The sequence below is a fragment of the Oculina patagonica genome, chromosome 1, assembly GCF_052425735.1.
Source record: "Oculina patagonica isolate OP01 chromosome 1, crgOcupat, whole genome shotgun sequence".
NCBI lineage: Eukaryota > Metazoa > Cnidaria > Anthozoa > Scleractinia > Oculinidae > Oculina > Oculina patagonica.
The window spans coordinates 25078295-25102924 of record NC_135758.1 but is presented as its reverse complement, the minus strand read 5'-3'; the positions used below and the strand labels follow the sequence as shown (position 1 = coordinate 25102924).

The window sequence follows — 24630 nt, the reverse complement described above, 5'->3', positions numbered from 1 at the left end:
GGACTGTCGATTAAATCTGCATATTTTACGCCCACTCATACCCACTCGCCAGTGGAAGGCAATTCAAGCTGACTCAGTGCTTCTCGATGTCGGTTAACGTTAGCCAAGGATGCAATAATAGTGACGTCGACAAAGCTTGAAAAGACTCTTGATAGGTTAGTTGGTATTTTTTGCTGTTTTCGTTGTCCTTTCTCTTTTAGTTTATTTTTTTCCTCTAAATAATTTGTTTAACATTCCTTTATGAATCTTTACGTTATTGCTGCTAAGCACATTCCTCGCGCACGTGTAAGTTTACAAACATTTGACGTGAAACCCCACGCATTGAAGACAACACACGTTGCTATTTTAGAACGCTCCTACTCTAGCTATAGTATACTTGAATCCAATTTTTTTTTCTCAAAGAAATTCGAGGAAAGAAGAAGAAAAAAAATTTGTTTTCTAAACCGGAAATGCGTGTGTGACAAATGTCCGTATTCTTCCTGACCTGACCTGTGCGTTTTGTGATAAAAATAAAACCAAATCTTTTATCAATTTGTGGTTTCCAATCAGAGGTGTTCACGTTTTGCTGTTTGGTTATTTTTATATTTAATTTTAGTTTAAATTTGCTTTTTCAATCTTAGCGGCCATGTAGCTGTAGTTCAGAATGAAATAAGAACAATCACGTGTATGATGTCACCCGCCCCCACACGCACATAACATCATCATGAGATCATCTAAACATCATAACGCGCATTGATTTCTGCAATCTTTAATCAAATCTCGCCGCTGGCGTGAGTAATATAATTATACTTTTGCATTTCAAAGTGTAGACAGCTAAGATTTCGGCCATGCACGATTAATCAAGAAAACGCGAGTTTTGTTGACGAAATTTGGGTACTGAGAAGCCGATTTCATCTCACGCGCTACATAAAATTTCATAATTTCTACACTAATATTACCACCAGCCGCTGTGGTTTGATCACAACTATGTAAGCGGAACTTTGCTGGCACTTTGCAGGTTACTGTCACTGTGAGAAAACAGAACCCAAACCTTTTCTCTACAAACGCTTGAAGGAATGATATCATGGAACCAACCAAGGATATCTCGGAGCAATTTTCCTTGAAATCAAGTGTGGTAAGTTGTTCTCCTTATTGAATAGCTTCTTGATCTATAAGCAAAGGGCCTTCAGCTGCCTAAAGGGAGGCGTGCATGGAGGACTCTATCCTCTTTAATGTGGACACCTCAGTTGAGTGTTTCTAAAACGGCGTTGTAGTAAATTCTGGTTCCCTGGAGTTCAGTAAATTGTCCGTTATGTAGAGGTTAAGTGATAACTGTGTGATAATTGTCCCTGTGTTATGGAAGTGTCCGCAAGAGTGATTATCGATTACACGTTCTGTATCATGTATCATGTATTTTATTTACACTTCATTTACTTTTTAAAATAGTTTAAAAATTCAACAAAGTGTTAAGTAAGCTATAAGGTTGCTTTGATGCGAATAATGGCTGCACATGGAGAATCAACAAAATGGTGAACAGACCAATTAAAAATACGTAGAATGACAAAGGAAATAAAGTTATTTGCTCCAAGAACGGGTGCGTGGGAGATAAGTATGCATTGCATGACAAGGCAAGAGAATGTTTCCGTTTAACGCTACTCTCTGCGAATCAAATTTGCATATCTGCTGTTTCAGCGGAACTTACTATTTATAGTTTTAGCTGATAGGGCTGTAGTAATGACATGCCCTTCATGATTGATTGTAGACTAATGAGATTTCCTATGTTGAGTCAGCCTTTTACAATTTTAGCTTTTACTTTTCTACCCGTTAGTTTACATTTTCAACCCTGCATTCTAGAACTTTAATATGTATTAACAAAAGGAGCACATGCTGTAAGTTATACAAGCTTCAAGTTAGTTTTCAAGAACCGACAAAAGCATTGGAAATGGCAATTTATTTGCCCTGCTCGACATAAAGTATTGGTAAATGTTTTTTTTCTTCGTTGGTTAGCGCAGCTGATCGAGAAGGGCCTGTGATTGGGTTACTACCCGTAAGATAGTCGGCAAAATAACCTTTCTGAGTATTTATTAAATTGATTTTTTTTAGGTTATCGTTTGTCTTGCCACTGTGGTTTTGTTCAACCTGTTTACAGCCACAGAAGGAAGACGCTGTTCCATGTTCACAGAATTCACGATATTTGATCCAGACAACCCAAATGTCAAAGAAACTTGCCGCAAGTGTCCAAAGTGTCCTATTGGGTATGGGCTACCCGTCCAGTGCGGTCTCAGAGTGCCTAATGGAATATCCACCGACTGTATACCCTGTCCGGCCAACACATACTCCAACAAAAATGAGGCATCTGCTTGCAAACCTTGCAATGAATGTGATGGGAAGAAGGTGCTGAAACAGTGCACCCCAACACAAAATCGCGACTGTGGCACAACTTGCATGGATCCAAAATATTATTTAGACAGTGAGAACGATGAATGCAAAGAGTGCTATTTTTGTTGTCAAGATGCTTCCGATGGTGAAAGGCTACAGCAGTGCAAGGACATAGGAATGCCAATTAACAGCCAATGCAAAAAGACTCCTAAAAACGAAAAATGCAAGCTGGTTTTAATAAAGAAAACAACTCCAACGCCTACAGCGTCGACCGTGCGTGGAAGAGTAAACACGACCATGTCTAATGTGGAGAATACCTTCAACGATTTAGAAAGTCCAAGCAAACCACCACCCGCACCAATTCATGAAAACAGCGAAAACAACAGCAAAGATTCACCTGCATCAGCAGATAAAGATTACAAAGGATATTACATCGCAGGTGGAGTACTTGGCAGTATCTTTATCATTTGTATCACGGTCAAGTTTCGTAAGAACAGACGCCATTCAGAGGGTGGAAATAGAGCTGATGGTGAAAGTCAAGGTACGTTTAATTTAGGGCAATTCTTCTTCCATTTATTTCTTTAATATATCACGCTATTGGTTGGGTGTTCGTTCTTGGGTAATTCTTTCTATAAATTAAGACATTAACGCACAAATAAAATGATAAATTTGGACTGCAATAGTAAAAGAGAAAGTCAAAGTGTTTGCGTTGTTTTAGTGATGCAGCAAGAAATCTTCTAAAGGTGCGTTATTTCCACCTCGCTTGAACTCTTAAAGTTAATATGCACGGTTTGTATTGTTTATCTGTGCATGTTTAACACATCCTAGTAGTTTTCAAGTTTTCAAGAGTTTTTTAAGTGGAAATGTTTTGCGATGAAAAAGGAAATATCGAAGCTAAATGTAAATGGTAAATCTTCTGATAAGGAAGCAAACGTAACCTGTGCAAGAAACTACTTCACTTTTAATGTGATGCAATCATTATTTAAAGGGACTATGTCACAGATTTTTGATCAGCCAAAATTTATATTTGTGTTGTAGGAAACTTAAAATTAATTGCTATTTTAGAGCACTAAAGCTGCGTTAAAAGCCGCCGTTTGGCTGCGGATAGCTCAGATGGAAATGGATTAAACTTGAAACCGTTAGCCAACGTTTTCAGGTTGTTTCCGCTCGCCTTGAAAAAAGTCGATCTTTATAGCCGAAGTTTGATTTTTATCACCCAAAACAGGTTGTATCTTCAGTTTAATGTTCAAAGATATTGTTTTTCATAAGTTAAATTGCCTATCACTTATTTCAGAACAGTTTAGACTAAAAATCTGCAAAATCCCCGTGACATAGTCCTTTCAATTCTTCATACAGCCCTGAGATTAATGATTTAGTAATTAATCCCAACCAGCAACACCTCTGACCCGCCGTGTTTCAAACATCAATTCATTTTCAAGTTTTCCAGCTGTTGTTTCGTCTGATTAGCACGTTTCCTCCTCAAAATGTTTCCTCGTCATCTCTGTTTGAATGTTCTAAAAATCAAAAGTTGATTGGTTAATAGACCGTAAGACAAAACTGATGAAAATTTAAACACTTTAGATGAAGAAAAAAAATCATAACAAGTTGAAGGAATCAGTTGCTGTCCCCTGCTGTCTGGTAATTGGATGCAGGCTCTGTATACCCTAATCATCGAGAGTCAATGACAATTAAATTGCGAAAAATAGCTAACTACTATAACGCAGACTCGGGTTCAAACAATTTTATTGGCTAAGTACAGTTTCGAAATGAATCGTACACCGTAAGGTTGACAGTGATCCGGGGATATAAAAGGCGAGCTCGTTCTTCGCTTCTCTTCAAACTTACAGCGCACAGGAGCACCGTGATCATGAAGGCGAGGCTCCCAAGGCGAGGTGGCGCATAGCACTCTGGGCCACTGACCCTTGCGTTCGCTCCAGGCCGAGTGAGTCGGGTGCAGAATTTTTGTTTGATGTCGGGTTGACATGCGAAACCGCTTGTTAACCCATCATAGGAAAGCAGAAAACTAAAATGAAATAATGTAAAGCCACACAGTAAAAACTCACAAATAAGAACCTAAAATTTAAGAACCTGTTACGCTAAAATTTTTATTTTAAACCCCCTTTTCATAAGAACCTATTTAGCCTAAAATTTTCAATAGATTCTTATTTTACAAAAATGAAAGCACAGATGAAAATATAGAAAAAAGTAAGTCTAGACATGCATGCCAGTACTTTGGAAAGATAAATCTACTGTATGGTTATCATCTAAACTGTATCCTAGATAACTATTTAATACAGCAATATATTCCATATCACATATGCCCTGTAGTAGTTATCTGTGTTGATCGCTAGTGCCTTTATCAAATTAGGAACTCAGTTTAAGAACCTTAGTTGCCTAAAATCCCACTAAATACCATTCCAATAAGAACCTATCTAGGCTAAGTTGGAAAAATCAAGATCCTTATATGTGGATTTTTACTGTTTTTTAACAATGGTCTGAATAGTCAACTAATTAAACTGCCGAATACGACACTAATAATCATTGCCATCACTATTGTTTTGACAACTGTGACTGATCTTATCCAAGCTTTCTCGTAGACCATATTTTTCCTTTGATGCCCTAACAGTGATCTAAATTTAATTTCTCCTTATAATGTCAAAATGTTGTCAAGCAGAAAGGTTATGAGAACAACAATTATCATTTCTCATTAGGTAGATATTGCTGATTCTCAAAACTGGCAACCAGAGAGAGACGTCTGAAATTCAGGCTACTTGCGCATGTGGTTTTATAAAATTATAATATTTTGCCGCCTTCGTGAACCAGATGATTGTTCTAATGTATATGAGGGAAATTACATTTATGCAAGAAAAAATACAAGGCCATGGTAAAGCTGACTATAGTCGATTAAAAACTTGTCAAAATCTTGTTATTTTTATTAAAAAAAAACAACAACCGAACGAATTCGTGCTCAGCACATATTTGTTTTTCAAGCTTCAGACAGCATGATGTCTAAACCAACCGTCGAACATCGAACGTCGAAAGTTTCACAAAGTTAAGACCCGTCGTTTTGTCAGAGGCTGTTCACGGCAAAGTTCACAAAGTTAATTGCAAAGTTTAGCAGCAAAGACTCGCCGTTCACCGCAAAATTCACAAAGTTAATTGCAAAGTTTAGCAGCAAAGACCCGTACAATGTTTTCAATTTTGCTGCAAAAACCCGCCACAGTTGATTCTTCGAACTTATTTAGGCTAGTAGCTGTTTCAGTCTCTCGGTCAGTGGGTTCTCGGTCAAAACGATAATTGCCTTTGCGTGAATAGTTCTTTTATGTTATGCATCGAACTGTATGAGGTGTGTCACATGCCAGTTTTGATGAACAAAATATTATGTGCTGCTGCGAGATTATGACTTTTATATTATATCGAACTGTATGGGGCGTGTATGTCACCTGCCGGTTTTCCATTTTGCAATTATATAAAGAACTAGAGTAAAATAAGTTAGCACGCGTCTAGCACAAGCTGAAATCATAACATTGCGCTAGCTCGACAAATGACACCCGCCAAAATAAAACTGCACGACTTAAAATCAATAACTTGTAACATTGTAATGCAACTTATCAACGTGGTTTTGTGAATAAATGAGGAAGGACGAAAATGTCGAATATCCATAGGACAAAACGCTTTCGTATCCTTGAGTGTCGTCTTCCGGGTTTGTAAGCGTCTATACTTGCAATATAGCGAGGGATATAATTCTGGCAATGATACTCATCAGTTTAAGCAATAACTTACAAAAACATAAACGTGCAAATAACATAAACTAACAAATTCTCAAAAACTTTCTCTCGTGTTGGCATGAGGACTCCATGAGTCTATGTAGACTCGCGCTCCGTTTTCTTTTTTATTATATATATTTTTTAATTCTCAAGTAAAAATTGCGACTTGAATATGTGTGACTTCTCTTCTTTTTAGATGACGAGCATGAAATGTCAGTTCTGGTGCATGACCCGGAGGGCTCAACCAACTCCTCCAATGGTGAGCATGACGTCACAAGTTATTTTTATAGCGGAGCTCCACGCGCCGAAGGCGCGTAGCGTAGCTCCATTGGTAACATGCGGGTACAAGGGAACAGACAGGGCAAATGGTATCCTATCGAACCGAGAAATTTTGGTTGTCGCGTACGTACGTCCGTACGCACGGATTAGGCCTGGGAACGAGCTAGGCTCCGGTGGCAACCCGCGTCTTTTGGCGGGAAAAATCATTACTATCAAGGCCTCAGCTAAGCTTTATATAGTAGGAAGTTTTAAACGCGAGGAAAAAAAAATCATTCTTAGCTCTTGTTGACAATGTTAGAATAACATGAAGGGGAGACTAACTTGAGGAAGTCCGCTGTGTGAAAAGTCAGGAAACAATCTCACAGCATGCCGATTTACCAAGCGTACGCATGAGTTCACTACTAAGCATGAAGACTCCTCGATTGAAAAGCACACGAAGAACTCAGTTTTAAAGACAGTTTATTACAGATACATTATTTCTGGATATATTCCTCGTTTCACCCGCGATGACAACCATAGTTAGTAGAGGAGTAAAGATTGTGGCCGATCGAAATGGAAAATCTTCCAAGCTTCTTGGTGAGTTTGAAGCAAAGACGGTCAAAGACAACATTCCTTTACGAAAACAAGGTGAGCTATTGATGTTCATTTTTTAACAGATTAGAAAAGTCTTTGGTATTTAGATTAACCAGCATTCAACCTAATACACTGTACATCATTTTTAAACGAAGCTGGGTTCTAGCTCTCAGTCGTGTACCGGTATGTCAAACAAGGACATAGACTTAATGAACTGAAATTCGTTTTGTCTTAAACACGAGTTGTATTCAAAGCATACCTTACTTCTGGTTTTTCCTATCCGCGTTAATTTGTTTATTCTGTAGTTAAATCACCGAAGTAGGAAGAACACACCACTTTTAAACGTTGGAAAGAGTACAGAACAAGTAGAGAACAAAATTTACATGAAAATTTGTAAGAATGTGGTCGAGTCAGATGCAATACAGTATGGGGCCCAGTTCTCGGCCACTATAGACGTAAACTAGTATTTCTTTTCTCAGAATAACCAAAGAAACTTGAAATTTCTCCCAGAGCTTTCTACATTATTCAGCTTTTTGGTGTAAAGCTATCGACCGGTTAATAATTAAGGTGGCTCGACCCAGTTTTTTTTCTAGCGATACCTAACAACTTTGAAACCCTCATACTTAAAGGGATTGATGTCAATGACAAAACTACTACATCACATGCATTACACATAGACTGAACTTCAATATGATATAAATTTTTTGGCGATCAGAATGAATATCACGTGGCAATGACGTCACACAGGGTTTTGCTCTGAATCAAGATCCTCCACGCTACGTATTCCTTGGGTGTTTGCCTTCATCTCAGTGGAGTTTCATCGAAATCTACAAGAGGAATTTTGAAATATCTTGGAATTTCTTTTTAGATGGTATAATTTATGCGTAAAATAAAGTCAAGACTTCATATAAAGAAATTTGCTTCTTTATTATGTTTAATGAGAGGATTTAGCCCCCATTCCTTTTACAAATGTCCCATATACTACATCCAAACCTTTAGAAGAAAGTAGACTTGCGCGATTTCGAAAAATATGAAAATATCTTAATCGGAGTAGAGCTCAATGTTTAGCTCTATTTACAAATTTTCCGCCTACTTTCGCAAAAAAGCGATTATTTCAAAAACCCGTCGATGAATATTTTCCAAATTTTTTCAGGGTGACAAATAATCAGTACACCACACAATCCCTAAATTTCATGCTCATTGAAAATATCTAAGGTTGTCTAAACTAAAAGCAAAATTGAGTAAACATTGAAGCGATGTCGAAGTTTTGAATAATTTTGTGCTCTGGGATTTCCTATTGTTTCGATTTTAACACAACATCGAATTCCTGTGCACCACGCGTGTAATGACCACGCTTGGTTACCCTCCGAAAGCTTTCCGAAATAGTTTTGAATATGGTAATATTCTCATCGAGTTCAAGTAAACAATACTGGATGAATGAATACATTTCCAACTGAAGAAAGCAGTCACACAACACCAAACTCAAAGCCGGTTAACTTTTATCTCAGCCAAGACGTCGACCCAACAAGAAAAACTCATGCGTGACAATTTCTTTTCCATTGTTCCATATTTCGGAAAGATTTCGGAAAGCTTTCGGAAGGTAGCCAAGCGTTGTCGTTTTACGCGTGGTGCACAGGAATTCGATGTTGTGCTTAACTCGAAACAAAAGGAAATCCCATAGCACAAAATTATCTCAAACTTCGACATCGCTTCAATGTTTACTCAATTTTGCGTTTAGTTTAGACAACCTTAGAAATTTTCAATGAGCATGAAATTTAAAGATTGTGTGGTGTACTGATTATTTTTCATCCTGAAAAATTTTGGAAAAATTTCATCGACGGGTTTTTGAAATAATCGCTTTTTTGCAAAAGTAGCCGTAAAAATGGTAAATAGAGCTAAACATTGAGCTCTACTCCGATTAAGATATTTTCATATTTTTCGAAATCGCGCAAGTCTACTTTCTTCTAAAGGTTTGGATGTAGTATATGGGACATTTCTAAAAGGAATGGGGGCTAAATCCTCTCATTAAACATAAAAAAGAAGCAAATTTCTTTATATGAAGTCTTGACTTTATTTTACGCATAAATTATACCATCTAAAAAGAAATTTCAAGATATTTCAAAATTCCTCTTGTAGATTTCGATGAAACTCCACTAAGATGAAGGCAAACACCCAAGGTATACGTAAAGTGGAGGATCTCGAGAGAAAATGCGGTTACCGCCTAAAATTCGATTCAGAGTAAAACCCTGTGTGACGTCATTGCCACGTGATATTCATTCTGATCGCCAAAAAATTTATATCATATTGAAGTTCAGTCTATGTGTAATGCATGTGATAAAGTAGTTTTGTCATTGACATTAATCCCTTTAAGTATAAGGGTTTCAAAGTTGATAGGTAACGCTAGAAAAAAACTGGGTCGAGCCACCTTAATTATCCCGAACAATAATAAAAATAAAATCTCCTTTTGTGGGCCCAGTTCTCGGCCACGCGGCCCAGTTCTCGGCCACCAAAAAGCTTATGCGTAATTTCCGTATAAAAAGGCTCAACTAATTTTCACAGTCATAAAATCACTCTGTAAACTTATTTATGTTATATCGATCGCAAATTATTTTTATGAGGCTTTTTGCAGGTTCTTGCAAAACCGCAGAATTGTGTTGTGTGACCAATGCATTTAGATGGTTAACTTTGCAGTGGAAGGGTCTTGAAAGAGTTAGGTGTTGTAGAAATAATAAACAAGACAAGATCAGAGTTAGCTCAAAACTTAGAGATTTAATTGAACTTTATTTTTAAAACATTTCTTTCTTTTATTCTGGCTGCAGTAGATGAAATTATATTAAAAACCAAGCGCTATCACGAAAAATTAAATAAACGCCGTGGCGTTTAATCGAATAAATATGGTACATAAAAGAATATAGCACAGATTCTAAAATGTTATGCGAAAGACAATGAAATTTTCTTAAGTTATAACAACCAAGCTGATCCTGAAGTTATAATGTAGGATAAGGGCTTGGAAAAAAATAAATTCCAGATTGCCCTGTGGTTAACAAGCAGCTCTCAAATTTTGCTTGCCTAGGACTGTGCATGATTATGTTTCTTAGTAAACTTGTGACTGTATAATTTACATGTAGACGACTTGCCTGGGCCTTTTAACCTAAATTACACAAACAGGCACGAAAAATTAATTGCTTGACAGAAAAATCTACTTGCCCCAGATAATCAGAGGGTACTTTTTTAGCCCTGTGGCTATGAGCATTGCTTTAATTTCTGGAAGGTTGCACATGACTCGTACAATTCTTTAAGCCTTTCAAAGTTTTCCAACTTAAAGCAGTGACTAAATCAAATATTTTTGCCAATTTTTTTTCTACAAGAGAAGTAGGATTAGTTTTTGATCGTGAAAAAAATAAGTTCAAAATGGGCCTGTCTGCGATGACTCGAGGATTATATAATTTAAAGTAAATAATACATACATGTATTATTTATTTACATGTACAAAAAGTTTTTTGAGGTCAATTTCAGTGAGAAGTATTTATGGAGGGTGTAAGATGCAGTTTGAAGTTATCATTTATTTTGGTAAATCTGTTGTCTTTCTAAAACTTGCTGTTAGGATTTCCATACTTTTTGCCAGGATGCAAGTTAAGAATTTTACAGGTTTTTGATATGTATAAATTTTGTTTTCAGTGCAGGGAAAACAGTCAAGGGGTGCAGTTAGTGAAATTGGTGATGCAGGTAATCATTACATAAGTGTCAGCTTATACCTTTCTTTAGCTAGATATTAAAGAAGCTCCATGACACATTAGTGCATGAAACTTGTTTTTCAAGTGTAAAACTTTTGGGTGTGAAAAATGGTATGCGTTTTAACCCCTTGGTAAGTTTACATTGTATATTTCCCTAAAATCCTCGTTCAATTGAGGAATTTAATATACACAATTTATATGTAACAGCACATGTACATAAAATGTTTTTATTGTTCAAGTAAAATGTTTTCGTTGTTCATACAATGCACCCCTCCCCCACCATGAAGGAGGGGTATGAGGGCAAAGAACCAACAAGATCTGCTACCTGACCCGACAAAATACCGGAATACTTGTAATGATTTTGTGGGAGAAGTGCAAATTGACCTGTTGTGTTTGAATTCCTTTTGTTAATACCTTAATTAAACCTTAATAGCTAATAAGCTCAAGCCCTAACTTAACATAAATTGTCTTGTTGTGGTACCAGGCAAATGTAGAAATAGAACTTAAACTCAGCTGAAATTTTACGTGAACACAAAGACTTAGTAAAATTTTAGAGCTGTTTAGGCCAGAAAAGCCAGCTGGGCTTGTTGATGAACCGGCTAAGTGTTTTCTTAGCTACATCCCTGATAAAAGTTTTAGGGAGAATATGTAACTTTCCTGGACTTAATCACAGTACTTTCAACAGCACCTGTCAGAGATAAATAATTATAAGAGTCTCAAAAGACACATCATTTTGTAGGGAACTCTTGAATTAAGCCGGTGTTTCACACCCCAAAACATTCATCAAAGCCTCGCCATGTGCCGGGTCTTTTTGATAGCACTATTAGTGTCTTCAGTAGGTAAAAAAAGGTTTTGCTGACACACTCACTCTGAAAGGACTTTTTGGTTCTAAACATACATGTATCCCCCAACACATTCCCTGGCCCATGCAAAAATTGGAAAAATAACTCTCTTTTTTATGTATCTGTATAATGTTCTGAATAAATTCAATTAAAATTATAAATATTCATTTGATGTCAATGATCATCAACAAAATGGTATCTGTTATTTTCCCTTTTTCAGGGTTAACACGAGTAGCAGAATTTCCACAGAGAGTTGCAGACACAGAGAGAGAGAGATAAATGAACAATCAGAATATATTATTTCTTCATTGCATGTACAACTAATACTTATGTACTCTGTGTGAAATACAATTTATGTGGTCAGGTGTAATTTTAAAGTTAATGAAATAGAGCCAGATAAGGCTCATCCATGTACGTATTTCTTAAGGGATCTCTGACAACACAATATAAAAATCATCCGGCTACCCAAACATTTGTGGGAGGTTTGGTGACCTAATGGTTATTGTGCTGGACTCCGGATCGAGCGGTCTGGGTTCGAGACCTGGCCCGGGCACTACGTTGCGTTCTTAGGCAAGACACTTTACTCTCATAGTTCTTCTCTTCACCCAGGTGTATAAATGGGTACCGGCTTATTTACTGCTGGGGGAGGGGGGGGGGGTTAAACCCTGCGATGGACTAGCATCCCATCCAGGGGGAGTAGAAATACTCCTAGCCGCTTAATAATGCTGCAGAAACCTGGTTACGCTCCAGCCTGATGAGCCACTTGGCTCAACAGCAGGCTTTACCTACCCAAACATTTAATTCCCAGTGCCCACACTGTGAAGAACAGTAATCATGATAATGAGATACACAGTTCATCAATCTCTAAATTAATCTCACATGTTGCAATACAATAATAACTGATAAAATATATGTTGTTCATAGGCAAATTTTTACTTCACCAAAACCGAACTCAGTCATTAAATAATAAAACATTAAACACAGCTGTTTTGTTTTGTGGGTGTGTCTCACAGATTAGTTATTTGTTGTTATTTATAGTATCGGGAAATAATACTGTCACTGTTCCAATAGGGCCCCCGTTTGAGGGGGGGGGGGGGTGGGACAAGCTACATGCAAAACTTTCCAGTTGTATGCTGTGTACAGCTATAACATACCAGTTATGGTGGGTGTATGGATATTTTCTAGAGCAACGCTTTCTTTGTTCTAGTTTCTCTTTGAGAGTTTATATATCTTTGGGAGGTTATGCACAAACTGCTAGATGATCATCCTCTTTTGATTGATCAACTATTTTTACTTTTATTTGGTGCTGTTGTTCATGGTGAAAAACAATACATAATATATATAAAGAAAATAACACGAATAAAAAATCATTCTAAAAAAAATGTAAAGGGCATATAACCGGGGAGCTCCGCTTTTAGGCTTGCCTAAATCTATATATTAGCTCTAATAGTTGCACGCTGGGCGTGATCTGTCATAACATCGGTCCAAGGAATTAATCGTGCTACGATTGGTCCGTTCGAGTTTTTTTCCTTAATAAAGCACAGAAATGACAGCACGCAACGCAGGAGGTGTGAAAAATCCTTTCTGTTCAAAACTTTTGGACGAAATTTTTCCCGTGAAAATAGGTAGTCAATATAAATGTGTTTTTTTTGCATGGTTCGTTTATTCTAAATTTAGTGTACAAACGTATCTCATTTACAAACAAATTTTGTTGAATCTGAATGTTTGAGGCTTACTATAGTTATATTTATTAAATTGTAGATCGATGTGATATTGAAACGACGCCTACTTCAGAAAATGGCATTTCTGAAGGTATGTTATTGAGGACGTTTCCTTACCCTAGTCCCACATTACATGCATGCACTTACCATAATACTTTTTACTAAAACTGCCCCTGACATGTAACATTAACATAATGGTCCAATCAATGAAAAGCTAAAGGAAGTGGGGGCGATACGCACATGTTTTATGGACGGGGAGGCCCTGCTCCAAAGTCCAAAGCCTTACCCTTCCATAACCATTTTTTGCAGAAAAGGCAACCCTTTCGTATACCTTTCATATACCTACAGAAGGGATAATGTATCTATTTTCTTTCCTTTTCACTTGAATACCCCTTAAATACTTTTATCCCTTCTGTAGGTGTTGAAGAGAGTTTTAGTGACCGTACGTAGCGTGACATGTTTGCGTTACTCGCTATTGAAAAATGGTGGTCACCCAACTAGTTTAGCTTTTTAGTTATTTTTGGGTGACCAGCAACTGTATGTATTTTTAATTTATTTATTGTTTAAACATTTTTTTGTAATTTTACAGTTCAAAAAAACTTTGTTGTTGTTGTTGTTGTTGTTAACTAAATATTAATAACTTTTTATTTGAGATATAATGTACTTTGAACACTAGGATTAGAACATCGTATCGTGTCGAGATCGCTTGTATTACCGAAGAAATCGAATCGTGAGATTAAAGTTTGGAACGTGTAAACAGAGTTTATCGCCGTGTTAATCCTTATCGTTTTGGACGTAACCGTAACCGTGGATGAGTTGTTAACCTGAATCGACCGTTGGGTCTGCTTGAGACATTTTAAAAAGCTCTTCTAAATACCTATATGAAAGTTTTCCCTGCCTTTTTGTATACTCCAACTCGTGAGATACCTACCCTTTGATATACCTACAGTCTGAGAAAGGTTCCCCTTTCGGGCGGAGCCCACCCTCCGGTATTGTCCACCGGATAGGGAGTACCCCCCGAGGGTATTATCTTCCTGTATGTAAGGGACGAACCATTATTTTCTTGGAGAGGGTATGACAAATTTTCCTCTGCAAACTTTTTTTTAGTTTTTGCACCTCTACAAACATTTTTTTCGAAATTCCACCTATGTTTATCGTGTTTCCAAACAAATTATTTTGTCTCTCTAGGCCCTGGAAACAATTTTATTCAACATTTTTCATACCCCTTCTTCAAAAAAATAATGGTCCGTCCCTAATTATATGATATATCTTTGTTTATTCTGTAGGCGTGAAGCTTGACGACTTTCCATATTATGGCAAGGACTTCATCTTGAAACTGGATATCGCATCAACAGGTGTCAAGAACTGGCGACATGTCGCTTGCAAGTTTAATGTTTCTAATTTGGACGTTCAGATGTTGGAGCAGGAAGGGAGCTGTAGTCCCCCGAGAAGCCCGACAAGAGCTTTGATTGAGAAGTTGTGCACACAGAATGTTTCCCTAAAAAGGTTCGTGGACGTCCTACAAGAACTGCAGCGCCATGATGTCGCCAATGACATTTTAAACTGGTACAGAGAAGAGTTTTTAAAGCTGCAAGAATGAAAAGGGAACCGCGCAAAGGCAATTACAATTCGTGATTAACTTATGGGGTTTTCAAAGTTGCCCAAAACTGCACGGGCTTTTAGGTAATTTTGAGCAAGATTGACCATTAACCGCGAATTTGCAGAGTTCCCATGGATACCTGGGACTTGTTTTAGTACAGTCAAATTTAGATTTTTTTTGTAACTGTAGGAATTATTGTATATTCAAAAAATAACTCAGTTAGTGTTTTATATTCAAAGAGACTGTAGATCGTATTTGCCCTGTAAGCACAGGTTACTTTGAATATGTATTGATGGTTAAGAACTTAGATTTATTCAGCTGGGAGTGGTTGCAAAATTTGACACCATGCATTGATCTTAGGTTCTGAACAATGGCAGTGTAAGTTGTATTTCAATTTATACCATGCCATAGAAAATACAGCCAATCAGAATACAGGAAAGCCGTTGTATATTCGACGGTATTCAACCCAACCTTCCCATAGTGCGCTGCGACTGTATTCTCAACGAAATTTAGTAAGCTTATTTTCTATGGCATGGTATAAAATAGTTACACAACACTTTCTCGTGGTATACTATGGAATATCCCACTTGTCACTTGTATTTTCTTGGCATACACACTCGCCTAAAGGCTCGTGTGTATACCGAGAAAATACAAGTGACTCGTGGGATATTCCACAGTATACCACTCGAAAGCGTTGCATAACTAGTATTTAATCGTCTAGAAGAAAGAGACAGTTTTGCGCATTTTGTAGGAGAATTGGGTGCAATGAAGCTTGCGCCGAAAGAAATCAAGAAAAGAGTGTTTTTCTTCGTGTTTTTTGAATGAATGAGCCGTTGAGGAAATTGATGTTTTTTTCCAGTTACTAAATTTACATAACATCATCGTACAATCAAACATAGGAGATTGTTTGCGATCTGTTGTGTTCCTCTTATTAAATTCGAGGAATACTTTGCTATAACAGGGTACTAAATGTTTTTCAGATTTTTTGGTTAATTGCAGCTTTTTTATCAGTAGCTTTTTATAATATAAGTGTTTTAAAAACTTATAAATGCTCTTTGTTGCAAGACTGACAAAACTGCATTTATATATGAAGTTGACGTTAGCTATAAGCAAGGCTGTTTTAGTATAGGTAGAATGATGCAAATCCCATGTCACTTGGCGGTGACGCAAGATGGGTAACGAAACAAAACATATCTCACAATGAGAAAGTGTAAGTACTAGGTACTTTTAGCGAGCAAAATACAGTGGAACCCTGATATAATTATAACGAACCTATATAACGAAGCACCCTGTACGACGAATGGTTTTCAGCTCAGCCAAAGTTACTAACATTGTGCAAAATGTATTGGAACAAACCTCTGATATAATAACTCCCCTCCCTCCCGTGTTATAACAAACAGGTTTCCCAAATCCCTTTAGCACTTCGTTATAGAGGGGTTTCACTGTAAAATCGTTCGTGTTTTAAATGAGCTAGAACCGATATGAATGATATATTTGTGACTCGGATTTGTTTTCTTTTTTTTTTTTTTTTTTCCTTTTTTTGGTTTGGCAATCCTATCTTCTTCTTGAAAGCAAGAATAGGTTTTCCTTTTTTCCCACCACTGAGCTTCTCAACTAAGAACGGTATGGTACCAATTCTAATTTAAGCCTCATAATTTATACCATCAAATTTTGAGCTGTTCATAGCACTCAACTTAGTCTTAGACTGGAATCGAACAGACAAAAGATTCCTTGGTTCTTTAATAGGTATAGCTGAGTCACATTTACAATATCGCGTGTTGGTTCTGAAGCTTCAATTCACACCTAGAGTAGTAACGAAGAACTAAGTTAGTATTTGATGTAAAGAATTCTGATAATTAATTTCCTAGAAAAAGGGCGGTTGATTAAAAAACGGCAACTAATGGAAAGTTATTTTTGAGCTCTGCAGTGCAAACAAGAATGTTGAATAAACGTTGTCGAAACCAAGATTTCTTGGTTCCTGACGTTCCATCCTTTCCTCACAGAGAGAGAAATCTCAATTCTGATTAGCTCAGACAGATCGAGGGCATTCTCTCTAGTTTTGTTTGTTAAAGGCAAGAACACATTTAATAGATCCTCGAAGTTTACTCATGATCAAGGACATCCGAAAATTCCAAATTTGACCCGAAGACATTCGAAGTTTTCGAATTCCCTAGGTGGTCGTGGTTCTTTTCTCGGATTGGCCAGAAAATTTCTGGCCTTGTATTTTTATGGCCATCAAGCCACTTTCGTGTTTTCTCATAAATACAAACCATATTTTGTTCACCATATTGGCGTTCCTTTTGGCCAATATCCGAAACGAAAACTCAAAATTGTTATTGTAAAGTTTCCTTAAGATAAATTTAAACAACCAATATGGTAAAATCTATCGTAAGTTCTATTTTAGTGGAATGATTTTTAAAGAGGTAAAAGCATAGAACTTCTTTAAACGTCTTAGACTGGCATGCACAACATACCAGTTTGAGGTGCAAAACACCCATGCAGTGATCGCTTGGACACTGATCAACAAAATGTTTGCTTAAAATACTGCCCAGAGTTTTTCAACCGTACAAAATAATGGACAGTGTTTTGTCACATACAGCTCCCACATTCCCATTCCACGTTTCCAAAAAAGTCGACAGTTGCTTCATTCTGCATAATCTTAGGCGTAGGTTGTTGTGTATACAATCCACATGTTCCATGAATAGTTTTCGTTGTTCCAAAAGCGCTGCGCATCAGTGATTTTACTCAATTGAAAGCAAAAAAGGAAAAAAACAGTATTAAAGTGCGAGCCATACAATTTCTTGGGGGGGGGGGGGGCGGGGGGGGGTCTCTCACATTACCTATATGGGTATGTGCCGCCCAACGGGGTCGTAATTTTTGGCTCCCGATCTAATACGGGGTAGGAACGGGATTTGATATTTCGAACGCACGAAAGTTTCAAATTATCAACAGTCAAAACGGGGTGTTAAAAAAATTGACGTGTTTCTAGAACGGGGTATCATTTTCGATGCAAATTCTTTCTAAAACGGGGTACTACATAGGAGACCCGGGCAGCGCATACCTGAGTATCCCCCCGGGGGATATGACATACGAGAAAATGTGGTTCACTGACAAGGTATCGAGCCCCGGTCTGCTTAGGTGGCAAACTTGACAACCACTGCTGACTACCTCACAGGGACCCCTACAGTTATAATATTCTTCTGTAAATTAAATAGTCCGTTTATTACCCCCAGAGGAGATAGCACTGTAGGTTTGCCTGTGTATCCTCGGATAATTAAGTCACGGGGCCGCAGAGTTTGATTTCACGTAGGATTTGAATATTCGGACGAACTCACAACATACGAAACTGAAAATTCATTATTATTTGTTGTCAGTTTCAGATCTGATTATTCTTGGTGCTGACCAAAGGGATCGCGGCCGCTGCGGCAAGAATAACCGATGTTAAGTCTTATCTCCAATCAACTTTTACGAGAAAAATACAGGATCGGAGCCTAAATGGCTGGCGCTTGTAGTGGGATGGGGAAGGAAAAGGAAACTGCAAAACACCCAGTGATCCTTGGACAAATTGGTTAAATTACTGGCCAGAGGTTTTTAACCGTACAGAAAATTAAAAAAAGAACAGTGTTTTGTCAAATACAGCTGCCAGATTCCCATTTCATGTTTCCAGAAAAGTCGACACTTGCTTCATTCTGCATAATCTTAGGCGTAGGTTGTTGTGTATACAATCCACATGTTCCATGAATAGTTTTCGTTGTTCCAAAAGCGTTGCGCATCAGTGATTTTACTCAATTGAAAGCAAAAAAGGAAAAAAACAAAAGTGTGGGCCATAACATTTCTGATAATAATGGTTAAACATTTGTACAGTCAAACCTAGATTCCCCGTTCCCTTTGAGAAATCTGCCCGTTTTGATGTTGTTACATTCCGAAATATGACACATAATACCACACAGCGGCGAGTTTGAGCGAGGTCGAGGGTGGGGGTTTTCCCTCGTTAATAGTTCAGTCATCAGATAAAATAGCATTTTGCGACGGGCTGCACTTCTGAACTGGTTAATTCACCGAAGGAAGAGCTTTCTCCATCGGGAAATTCAAAATCATTCAGGAATCTTCCTCTGGTGCAGGTAATTGATGTGTATTTTATTTTTTCCTCGCCGTTTGAGCGGTAAGGACGACAGACGTGCGTGGTAACATGCCATGCCGCATTTAGCATTCCGGGTTCCTTCCGTATAAAATTAAGTATTAAATGAGGGTCGAGACGTCATTCAAATAACAAAAGCGTTTGAATAAACTGAGACACACGGAAGATAAATTCTCAGAGATGTCGATCTTTTACACTTTTCAGGCTCATTGTTAGAGTGCAAAGCTATGTCGTCTCTGTTTAACACGGATCTCTTTGTCCTGATTTGCGTCTCTTCTCTTTGGCTGCATTCATTATGTATGCTACAGGGGGGGACAGAGGATTTTTTTTTCAGCGGCCCATTTTTTTATATCCCCCCCAAGGCACATACAAATTTTCATAATCCCCCCCAAGCAATCAGCCAAAAAATGAATACCCCCCCCCTCCTCCCTCTCAACAAATATCAAAATAAATATCTGTATACCTTGTCTTACTAATTTTTGCGAGATGCGCGAAAAAAATATTTCGCGAAATTTACACACGCGAAAATTAATACCTTATTGTTAAGTAAAAGTAAATAAAAATTTTAAATGTTTAGAACTTGAACAACTTTCTACCCTTGAAGTATTTTTCCGTCTTGTTTTCGACAAGCACCCTTCCTCTGATTACTGTTCTTCAGCTTGTAAATTGGCCAAAACCTCTTTAGTACAGTCAACAAAGTTTACATTTGGAGGTTCCTTGTAGTTACATTGAGCCAGACCTTTGTATATTCCCAGTAGTTCCATAGTCTTTAACGATTGATCAATATAACACTGACAAAATCGCAAAATTTAATACACTTTTGCTCTAATTTTTCTTGAAATCGCGAAAATTAATACTCGCGAAATTTGGCTCCAGAATTTTCGCAAAATTAAGTACACGCGGAAATTAGTAAGAATAAGGTAATAGTACACTACATATGTTTGAAATTTCAAGAGACATGTTCAATAAGAACATTGAGAGTGCTTTGACTGTTTATGTCATACCTATGCGAGCCAGTCTAAGTAGCGCGAATTAGGTATAGATAGCCTGCCAGCTCGAGTACCAGTACTACCAGGAGTATTGACAGGAACCTGCGTTTCACTGTCACTCTCGTTGACAAAAGCAACAACATCATCACTCTCACTATCACACTCATCCACGGATTCATCTCCGCTTTTGCCATCCTTTTCACCCTCGTTTTCCGGCCGTTCAGCATCATTCCTCTCAAGTGTGACATGTGCCATTATTCTCCTTATCTTATCATTTTTCTGAGGTTGCATTAAATGGTTCCATTTTAAATGTTTTACTTTCTATACTGTATCGAAACATTACATCTACAGGCCAGGCACACTACTTAAAAAACTTCAAAATAGTTACTATAGTCTCTCAGAATAATAGAGGTACCCTTGTTGCCTACAATTCTTGAAAGAAGCTGCTGTACTTATCATTTCTTTTATCACTTATTAAAACTATTACAAAAGCTAGACAGAATCTTACAAAAAATAAGCATACCCCCAGGAGATATTAAACAATTTTCATATCCCCCCTTTTTTTGCTCTAAAAATTTGAGAACCCCCCCTAAAATCCTCTGCCCCCCCCCCCCCCCCCTGTAGGATACATAATGAATGCAGCCTTTGCACGGTACGTTAGCTTAATAACTAATAACAATTACTTCTCTTTAGATATAGACAGAAAAGAACATTGAATTTCGCACTAGATCGAGTAAGCAGGACGGAACGCCTGGTAGTTTAATGGTAAGTTAAATCTCATCCGGTTGGTCGGCCTATTAGGAAAATCGCGTACCATTTTGCCACTGTCATATCAACCGGATTTTTCCTACAAATGGTCGACTCTCGCCAGCTTGGTATAAATGTTAAACGAAGAATACAAACCAAAGCTATATCATATATTACAACACACTGAAAAATAATATAGCGTGACTTTTCAAGGTAGCTGACTCTAAATATATGTCTCTATACTTTTAGAGAAATAATATCATGGTCCAAAGAAAGCCACAATCTTCCTTTATGAGCTTTAAGAGTGTGCAGTGTGTGGTAAGCCATTTCAATTCCTCTGTTTCAATGCTGTTAATTTGATGTATATGCTATTAGTACATTTACAGTACACTACAAATGACCACCATTTTCGGCTTACAGCTGCAAAACCAACAAAGTATTTTTTTTTCATTCTATAGATTGTGATCGAAGAATTATTGTTTACTTTAAGTTCGGTTTCGGTGGGAGAGGGGAAAAAGCGATCAACGATACTATGTTCTTCACATATTGAAAACGAACTCGTCAAAAATGGGCTCAATCGGACAACTGTCTAACTCTTTTTTTATGACCCTGATAAACTCGAGTAGTCACGCATTGGACATTAAGCTTGATTACATCAGACTTTTTCGGGTTGTATAAAATAAACGGTCCCTAATTTTTGATAGACTAGGAAGTGACATACAAATGAATCACGATAACTCGATCCTTCTGAGGGAATTGAAAACTGTTCGAGTTATCCGCCGTAGGGTTCGAACGATCCGGATTTTCATTCTTTCAACTGTGGTAAAAAAAACCATGAATTTCTTACAAAGATCATGAAGAGCGGCAATAACTTTACTGGCCTCGGCCACCTTATTGGTCCTTATTCGCAAGCACGTTATACTTAGATTTCTTAAGAAAAAGAAGGAGAGTCTGTTTTGCAGTCTACATATAGAATAACAGAATATATAAAGATCTCGAATTGTTAACGTAAACCAATTTAATAGTTTGATTTTTTTTTTCAGGTGAAATTCATAGTTTTTATTTTAACGTTGCTTACCTTACCAGTAGCCACAGAAGGACGTAAAGGCCAAGGCTGTTCAAGGACAGAGGAGATTACTATAACTTATCCAAATTTACCGGAAATAAGTTGCAGAAAGTGTCCTAAGTGTCCTCCTGGATATGGACCAAATGTTCCGTGCGGTGTTAGAGTTTCAAACGACACCTCAACAGATTGTAGACCTTGTGAGGCCAACACGTACTCCAACGCTAATGATACATCTGCCTGCAGTTCTTGCCGTGAATGTATCGGGTGGAATGTGCTGAAAGAATGCATCCCAACACAAAATCGCGTGTGTGACACTTCCAGCTGCCAGCCAAATTATTATTTAGAAAGTGCTGAGGATCCCCCGCAATGCAAACCCTCTGCTACGGCTGAATCTACAACCCCGGAACCTACAAAGCAACCTGTGACGACTACTCATAAACCAGTGAACTTGACTGAAGTAGACATCCAATCTACGCTGTCAGTGGTAGACCCCAATACGTCACCACCAGGAAAGAGAGGAGTAGGTGGTTCGCCATCACCACATCAAAATAACACAGTACTTTATGCCGCTATAGGTAATTTTTCACTGCTTTTTATTCATTACATATTGATCTATTACACACACCTGTATTTTTTTAGCCAGGAGCTCTTGTTAAGGTGGCTGATAACGGGTTTAGGCATTTTCCAGTCCTTATAATTTCATAGGTAATGGCCCTATCCTCCCAGAGGAGATTATGGATTAAGAAGAAGATAATTGGATAGGTTGTTAGCACAATTTTTTATCAGTTCCTATGCTCAATTATTGGTCGACAAGTTGTGACCATTTTCTTGATATTGGTAGTCACTATAGCAACAATATAACTTGATAAAAACACCCTTAATTTTAGCTTTCAGTGCTATTTACCCGAAAATGAGCTGGGTGACCCCCATTTTTTATAGTTGAGTTATGATCAGCATGTCATAATACAACTTTTGGCAAAGATTAAAGAAATTCTTTCAGGGCGGTTGAGAGCCACCCTAATATTTTGAAAATTTAAGATGCATCTCAACTGCTCTGACTAAATTTCTTTAAACTTTGCCAAAAGTTGTAGCGTGACATACTGATCATAACTGACAAAAATAAAAAATGGGGGTCACCCAGATCATTTTCGAGTTATTAGCACTGAAAGCTAAAATTAAGGGTATTTTCAACAGGTTATATTGTTGCTATGGTAACCGCTCATGTCAAGAAAATGTTCACAACTTGTTGACAAATGATACAGCATTTGTTTCATACCATTTCTGTAATAGCAGTTGATAAAGTGTTGTAGTACTGACCTAAGCCTTTTTACATCAGCAAAGTGTAGGCATCAGAGAGAAAAGTACATTTTTCTTTTCTTTCTTTCCACTTTTATTTAATAAATCCTCAATTTGAAAAAAAAAAATTAAAAGGACACCTCTATTAAGCGAACAAGGACACTTTATGAGTGTCCCAAATTTCAACCTTAGGGGGTAACTAAACTGCTAATACAGCCCTGGTACATGGACACCAAAAAGGAATAACAAGATTCTTTTCTACTCTAATCAGAAGTGATGAAAGCTTTTCAAATTATCTTAAATAGGCTTTTATTATATTGAATAATTAATGGCGTACTTTTTACAAATTTGTTATAAGGTAAAGAAGATGTATGACGATTTCTCAAAGCCGTGGTGATGTTTACGTTATTGCTCACTTGTACTACAGATAAGTCTAAATGTATCTTAAACAAAAGTCCCATATTATAGTAAAATAAATGTATATTCTCATTTCTAGCCGCTATAGTCCCCCTTGCAGTGATTTGTCTTAGCCTCATCTACATCAATCAGAGGAGAAGCCGGTTGGATCAGCGAATTGTACAAGGTAAATGTGATACTTAAAGCGGAAGTTTCACGGGGATTTTGTGTAACTTTAAAAGTAAAAAACACATTTTACTGTTAACGAAAACTTTAAATATAATGGTCCGGTTCGTTGTAAATTACCACCTTGTGTACTAAAGCTGTCGACGAGTGTCTATGGCCATGGATGGAGTGGGTTGAAATGAATTACAAGTTGAAAAATTCCGGGGGAATTTTTCAAGTTTAACTTTTTTTCCAAATTACGCTATAAAGATCTATAAATGATCATGATTTGTTCTTTTTTTCAAAAATTCGGTTGATATCTTCCTCTTGGTGTTCTAGGATTATCTTTTAAACACGTTGAGATAATTAAACCACAGTCAGTCGATGAAAAGCAATAAAAATCCTCGTGATACTTTCGCTTTAATTCAATTTATTGATAATTTTTGCTTGGCATGCATGTCAATTTTTATCAGGGTTTTTGCTGCACGAGCGCGCAACTTGCAATGTCATCCATGGGTCCACGCATCAACTGATTTTTTATAGAAAAGTAGCGCGCGCTGCTCACGGGAAGTTAAAATACTTCGTAAAATCGTGCGAACCGGAAATAAAACGTGCAAAAAAACGATCCCCTTTTTCTCGAAAGTTTGCTGGTGACCTATCCTGATTTTTTGCGTACAAGAACTAGTCGATATTTCCTTTCTATTACAAAAGTTTAAGAGAAAATTTTATTGTATTTTTTTCTTATCTCAAAACAGCTTTTTCCAAAATAACTCGATTTCCACAATAGAGAAGTTATTGCTCCCTCTGAGGCTGTAAGGCACACAGGTGATTCACCGTTACCACCCTGTAAAATAGTTTAATTATCCGGAGTTTGTATAAGTAGTTTAGTGTTCTTCATTTCGTATACTGGTAGACTTCAGGAGGGTCAGTAGTAATGTACTACACTCTGAGGCAAATTT

At 37.4% G+C, this 24630-nt stretch overlaps 2 protein-coding genes, 2 long non-coding RNA genes and 1 pseudogene across 7 annotated transcripts in view; 4 read left to right on the top strand and 1 right to left on the bottom strand.

Moving 5' to 3' along the window:
- The window catches only part of LOC144644245 (uncharacterized), a 97089-nt gene that overhangs the window by 39926 nt on the left and 32533 nt on the right, over nt 1-24630 (bottom strand). The window lies entirely within an intron of this gene.
- Nucleotides 50-16839, top strand: LOC144642921 (uncharacterized). Of its 2 annotated transcripts, XM_078502029.1 has the most exons (6): nt 50-155; nt 998-1114; nt 2083-2899; nt 6322-6384; nt 13315-13365; nt 14561-16839. In XM_078502029.1, exons 2-6 carry the CDS (start codon nt 1064-1066, stop codon nt 14872-14874), a joined length of 1296 nt encoding a protein of 431 aa, XP_078358155.1. In that variant the 5' UTR covers nt 50-155; nt 998-1063; the 3' UTR covers nt 14875-16839. The 2 variants fall into 2 exon arrangements, with proteins under 2 accessions (XP_078358155.1, XP_078358163.1); XM_078502037.1 differs by lacking the exon at nt 50-155 and having other exon boundaries at nt 870-1114.
- On the top strand, nt 4196-4343 carry LOC144637167 (U1 spliceosomal RNA; annotated as a pseudogene).
- LOC144644126 (uncharacterized) lies at nt 6713-12536 on the top strand. Of its 2 annotated transcripts, none has more exons than XR_013569049.1 (3): nt 6713-7031; nt 10656-10703; nt 11774-12536. It is a non-coding gene; the product is annotated as an uncharacterized LOC144644126 (long non-coding RNA). The 2 variants fall into 2 exon arrangements; XR_013569048.1 differs by having other exon boundaries at nt 10656-10743; nt 12100-12536.
- Nucleotides 20641-24630, top strand: part of LOC144643049 (uncharacterized) — an 8805-nt gene continuing 4815 nt past the window's right edge. Inside the window, exons 1-4 of the mRNA XM_078502184.1 lie at nt 20641-20766; nt 20998-21066; nt 21792-22389; nt 23607-23693. Coding sequence (XP_078358310.1) covers nt 20764-20766; nt 20998-21066; nt 21792-22389; nt 23607-23693 — 757 coding nt within the window. The 5' untranslated portion in view covers nt 20641-20763. The remainder of the gene's footprint in view (nt 20767-20997; nt 21067-21791; nt 22390-23606; nt 23694-24630) is intronic.

What these genes read in the sequence shown, in the direction of transcription:
- LOC144642921 (XM_078502029.1), top strand. Translation starts at nt 1,064, where the DNA reads ATGGAACCAACCAAGGATATCTCGGAGCAATTTTCCTTGAAATCAAGT. An exon ending in TTTCCTTGAAATCAAGTGTG is followed by an intron (nt 1,115 to 2,082) that starts GTAAGTTGTTCT and finishes GATTTTTTTTAG; the next exon opens with GTTATCGTTTGTCTTGCCAC. An exon ending in AGCTGATGGTGAAAGTCAAG is followed by an intron (nt 2,900 to 6,321) that starts GTACGTTTAATT and finishes TCTTCTTTTTAG; the next exon opens with ATGACGAGCATGAAATGTCA.